The following is a 6,000-nucleotide window of genomic DNA, read 5'->3' on the forward strand; positions in this document are numbered from 1 at the left end:
TAACAGGCCAAATGTCATGACTCTCCAAGCAGGAGTCCAGTGCCATTATTTTGTCCGTCCATGTACTGCATACAACAGAAAATGTGATTCCTGAGAAGCAACAGAAGAATCTAGGTGTGTTCCTATATGACTCCAAGCACACCATCACCTCCTTTGCACAGCCCACACTTGGGTGTGTCTGAATGCTCTGCTTCTCTCTCTTTGTGCTGCCAGGCCTTCCCTCTGCTGCATCCTCAGCACACTCAGTTAATGCTTGTGAGCAGCAACCTGATCTTGTCTGCACTCTATTTGTTTTAATCAAACTCTGTGCAAGTTATTGATACAAGTCCCTCATTAGCTGACCAGTGGAATAATTGTGATATTTTTACAGCTTGAAACGCTGTGTAGCAGAGGCTGACCCCAGAAGCTCTTTACCACTCTGATAGCATCGGAATGATGCATCAGGTTTGCCTTGTGTGGATTGCTGATTAGATACAAATATTGGGCTTTTGGGGGTCTAAAATCCAAAATTTTGTGAGAGTTTAATGTCTGACCTTATGAATTATCTGGTCAGTCCCTAAGATTTAAAGAACTCTCCAGTTTCCGTGTAACACTGTTCAGCAACGCTAGCTGCAGGGCTGCATGGCCTTGATTTCTAAAGGCAAAAAAAAACCCTGTTATGTTTTTATTGGGAAATTAAGTTTAAGCAGAAAGCTTTTAGCATTGCTTAGACTTTTGTATTTAACACATCTTGTGTGAGTCTGGTATAACCTAAATCACCAAAAATGTTGTTTTCGTACTTTGTCTCGGGCTTTTCGGCATTATTTCAGGGAAGCAAAGTTCCCTCTTCTGTTTAGAGTCCATTCTTCACTGAGCATCCAAATGTGTGATGCCAGCAGCTCTCTTCTCTGTAGTGTGTTACAGGCCTTCACTTCTCTATCCTTTCCTTCCTGTATTTTATGATGTGTTATTCTGGCAATGACAGCAGCTGTCTCTGATTCTTGCTTGATTTTTAACTTCTAACCTGAGAATTAGCCAAACTGACTTCCATAAGGCTGATTTACTCTCATTTTGATTGGAAGTGACAAAGATACTTTGTGCAGATATTCTAAGATAACGATGTTTACTAAGCCTGGCAAACCTGAGGTTCTAGATTTAACCAGCTGGGCTGCTGAATCTCTTTCTGAGAAGTAGTCTTGCTCCAGTGCCTTTCTTTTGTTTTTTCTAGATATCTTTAATCCTGCAGTATATTTGGCTTAGCATAAACTGTTGTCCCTATCGAAAACCCAGTGACCTGTTCTTTTATTACCACTGCAACAATGCATACTGTGCTCACGATTCTGACTCATTTGAAAACCACAGGTTGCAATTTTATTTAACTACTAACTGCTACTAGTTTAATCTCTTCGTACAGCCCTCCTTGGAGTTTAAGACTCCTGGGATGGGGATCTATTATTGCTTGTGCCTTGTGGGAAGGAAAATGCCATCTGCCAATAAAACACTCATCCAGAAGGCATGTAACTTATAATAAAAACTTGTCCTCCTATTCACCTTCCCTGCAGAGTGGGTGATTGTATGTGGGTGATTGTATGTTTTGTACCCTCTGTTCAGAAACAGGGACCCAGTTATTTGCAGCAGTAGGGGGGCTGCTATATTTATCGAGACCAAGTGAGCATGACCTCTTGGTAAAATGGCTTAATGTATTTAGATTGCTAGACTAGAGGAGTTCTTGCCAGACGTTCACTGGGAGCACAGTTAATTAGAGTTTGAGAACAAGTATTGCAGGTAAGTAGTTTTCTGTGTGCAGATTGCGTGCTTTGTGTGACTTCCTCTGTTTAAGCTGTGTTTTACATTGCAGGCTTATTTTGATGATCAGCTCTCTTAACATACTCAGTGTTTCTGATTTACTTTGCAGGAGCTATTGGTTACATGGGAACAAGTGCCTTTGTTCGTAAAATCTACACTAATGTGAAAATTGACTAAGAAAATAAGAAAATTGAACTATGGATCATTTCCTGTTTTCCTGGGGATGAACTTGCACAACAAAAAGCGCGAGAAGAGATTTGGATTTCAACACTGGGCACTATATGGGTCTCCCATTTTGTGGATGGCTTAAAGTAACATCTATTTCATTGATCCTAGATTCTTACTGACTGCTTTCTCCAACTGTTCACAGCAAATGCTTGGATTATATGCAGTAGGCATTACTACAGTATGTGGCTAATCTTCCCCCCCCTCCCCAAAAAAAAACCCTACCAAAAAACCAAAAGACCTAGCTCATTAAAGATGAATAGACTAGCTCTCTTCAGTGAAGAGGACAAACAGTTTATTTAAAGCATTTGTTCCATTCATAAAAAGAGGGAAACTTGGCTGCTAAAACTACTTGATTAGTAGTCTTCCTGGTACTTAACCTTTCTAAATTATATAAAAATGCTGTTCCAGAAAGATTACTCTTCTGTTTTTTACTGCCATTGCCAGGATAGAAGGTATGTTTTATATTTTGACTCCAGGTGCTTTTTGGTTTATTTGCAATACCAAGTATACCCTACACTCATTTGTTTAAAAAATAGTAATAAATAAAAATATAAAACCCCCATGTGCATGTAATATATCAGCTGTTGTTCTAGTTGGACCAACTTCCCCTTATTTATCTTTAAAGTAATATCCAGCTACATATTATATCCATCCAAAGAAAATACAGTCTGAAGACGGGATGTGTTCTCTGCAATGCAATTTACTGTACAGTTAGAAAGCAAAATGTTAAATGAAAAGGATTGTTTGTTTTTTAATAAAACACTTTGAGGTCTAGATTAAAACAAACCCAACATTTTAACTGAATGTCTGAAGTGATTCTCTTTTTCCAAGTTAGTCTTGCTTTTTTTTTTCTTCCTTTTCTTTTGTTTTGTTTGGGTTTGAATGAAGATTTTCCTTTAGACATTACACAGGGGGTAATAAGTGTATATAACATTAAATAATGTAACTTAGGTGTAGATCCCAAATGTATTTGGATGTACAGATTTACTACAGAGTACTTTTTTGATGATTCGGTGTAAAAATGTGTGAATTTGGGTGGCTTTTTACATCTTGCCTGCCATTGCATGAAAAGTTGGGGGTTCTTCACAATGTGTGTATGTCATGCTTTTCTGTTCCTTTTCCTTTCTCAAGCTCTTGCAGGAATTAAATTTGTAATTTAGAACATTTTAATTTTTGTTAATCCTATCTGGACACCCGTGTAACATCAGAAGCACAGATGCTTTAGAGTGTTCAGAAAACTGAAATAAACTTTTCAGACAAAAAAGTTCTGATTGTGAAAGTAGATGAGTTTGCAATTGAAAATGTTTGAAAAGGCAATGCTGCTAAATGCTAGGTTCTGTATACAATATTAGTGTGGTTTTCAAATATAAAAATCCCATGTTTTGAATTCAGAATTTTCCTACAACTATATTGTACAATATGACTCCAGAGTGGATGACCAGCCCCAAAAAAATATTCTTGGCTGAACTGTTTGTGGAGAAATCTGTTTTGTGATCCAGATAGTGTATCGAGAAAACTGGGAGTAAGTGTGGAGTGAAATAAATGGGCCAATAAAGGTTAAGTCTTTCTAAGGTGACTGTTAATGCTGCACTCTATTTAGTGAGACATATCCTGAATGTGTTTGTGATGGAGCCAGTTGGCTTGACTTTTTTTTTAAATTTTTTGTAGGCATCTGCCACGTAGGGATGTTTTCATCATTTTGCTGTCTGAAGTAGACCACCTGCCAAGGAGAAGGCAACTTCCTGAATTTAAAAAAAAATGAGCAAAGTATTTGTATTGATCAGCACTGTGTCATTTCTATATAAAAATTACTGATAAGGCAGCAGCCACAATGAGAGACAACTGTGCTTTGGCAGAGTAAGTTTGGAGGTTGGGGGAACTGAACTGATAGGTGATAGTGAGAAGCAGTGGATCTTGCTGTATATTATTTCTGAAAAGTATTTGAGCTTTCTTCTCTGACATTTCCATGGCCAATTTTAACCAATCTGTCAGAAAATAATTAAGTTTTGCTTCAACTAAGTGATTGCTGTCTGTAGCTGAACACTGCTGTTTAACAGAAGATAACTTAATTTTTAAGTACAGGCAGACTGCTAAGATGAACTTATAAACTGGGTCAACAGTTAGTTTTCCTTTGTTCCAAAACACAGAGACTTAAAGCAAAAGAATGAATCTTGCAGTAGTTCTCACTAGTGCATACAGCTGTGAGAAGCCCTCTTTTCATCCATGTTCTTCAAAATCTGAAGTGAGAAGTCATTATCTCCACACAATAAGTACATTAAGTACTCTGCTGAGGTACAAGTTTTTTAAAGGAAGTATTTTGATGATGGATCTGTTTCTCTATTTAGAGCACTGCTATGTGATTGCTCTATCAGAAATGTCACTAAACCATTTGTGAATTTCATTTAATCACTTTCAAATGCCACAGAATGGTGGGCTGTCTACTTGCTTTCTCTGTCCTCTGGAATTACTAGCTTTTGTATATCCAGATAGGATTGTATAGCCTTTAAAGTGACATTGAAAAGATACTTACTGCACAGGCATTGCTTTTGTTTCTGCAAGTACGTTCCTCTGGAGAAGTACTGTGTGTGGAAAAATGGACATTTTTATACTTCCACCCTAGCACGAGAGTAAGTTGGGGGATTGCTTTGTTTTCCCCCTTCCTTGTGGTTTCTGAAGGAGTGTAAAATGTGACCAGTTTTTCAACAGCTTGTCTTCATGGTTGCTGTTTGGGGCTATTTATTTGCCCTCCAAAAAACTGTGGTATAGCTTGAACCATCTTGCTTAATAGAATTTGGAAGCTCTCTGCTTAGATGATGTAGTCCTTCCTCTTTTATGGAAGAAATAAAGATCTTGCAGCCAACACTCCTCTTTCAGTGGTTGTTTCTTAGGGTTTCTGATTCTTGAATTTAGGCTTTTTGGTAACTCTTCAGGAGGCCACTCAAGTCTTCTGTCTCTTCCTGCTTTTGGTACAGAGGCCAAAGAACTGGGTAAACAGTTATGTTGCAGTAGCCACTCTTAAGCAAATGATTTAGATTAATACAACTGTAAATCTTTTCATTGCAGGAAGAGAACTTTTTCTATACACTTCTCTGGTTACATTGTGTATAGAGTGGTGAATGATGGATTGAAGGTAATGGGGACTGCAAATAAACATTACATTATGCTGTTTTTTTGATGTCTGAATGGTTTGGAGCAACAATGTCTATCAATTCCTCTCCAGAATTATATTATTCCTGTGCAAACTACCCTAGGTGATACTGCCTTGGCCAGGAGGTTAGACTCTGACCTCTGGAGGTCCCTCCCATCCTGTGAAGTTCTGTGATTCTCAAGTGGGTAGAGGGGTTACACAAATCACTTTCTGTGTCATAACATAGATTATTTAACAAGTTTGAGGTTAAAAAACAAACCCAAACCCCCAATAATTTTTACACTTTTGCTGCTGAAACTAGTTAAAATTGATAGCATATTCTTATTACTACTGTTGTTGCTGAATTAACACAAATTGGAAGGCTACATTTTGCTTTGGCTTCAGCATCACCAGCATCTAGCCAGATTTGCCCAGGGAGAGGCTTATGTACAGCTCCACTGAAGACAGCAGAATTGTGTAACAGATGTGCATCATCAGTTCCTCCACCGGAATGTATCCAAAAAACATAAGCTCAGGAAAATCAAGTCTCCTCTTCAGTCTGTGGAAAAGTAAATTGAATAATTGGGGCTAAAGTTGAGGAGGTGGTCTTATCTTGAACTAATTCTTAACTGTGCATCTTCTGGTTCATTTTAGAAGTTGCCTGGAAGCGTAGGTTGGAGAAGGATTCTGGTTTTGGATCCCTTGGATCTTTTCTAGCTAAGTGCACTGTGGTAGCAGCAGCCTCGCAGTGGCTGTTAGCACTGCTGCTGTCTAAAGTAACTTAGCAGAGTTAGTGCTGAGGTCACAAAATCCCCTGCTGTTGCTGGACTTCTGTTGGAATAAGCCACACTTTGTGAAGC

The 6,000-nt window shown here is 38.4% G+C and overlaps 1 protein-coding gene across 1 annotated transcript in view; it reads left to right on the plus strand.

Moving 5' to 3' along the window:
- Positions 1-4,873, plus strand: part of LOC135176148 (transmembrane 9 superfamily member 3-like) — a 49,927-nt gene extending 45,054 nt beyond the window's left edge. Inside the window, 1 exon segment of the mRNA XM_064144849.1 lies at positions 1,895-4,873. Coding sequence (XP_064000919.1) covers positions 1,895-1,962 — 68 coding nt within the window. The 3' untranslated portion in view covers positions 1,963-4,873.
- The last annotated feature ends 1,127 nt before the right edge of the window (positions 4,874-6,000 follow it).

Source organism: Pogoniulus pusillus, chromosome 6 (genome assembly GCF_015220805.1).
Source record: "Pogoniulus pusillus isolate bPogPus1 chromosome 6, bPogPus1.pri, whole genome shotgun sequence".
Lineage (NCBI taxonomy): Eukaryota > Metazoa > Chordata > Aves > Piciformes > Lybiidae > Pogoniulus > Pogoniulus pusillus.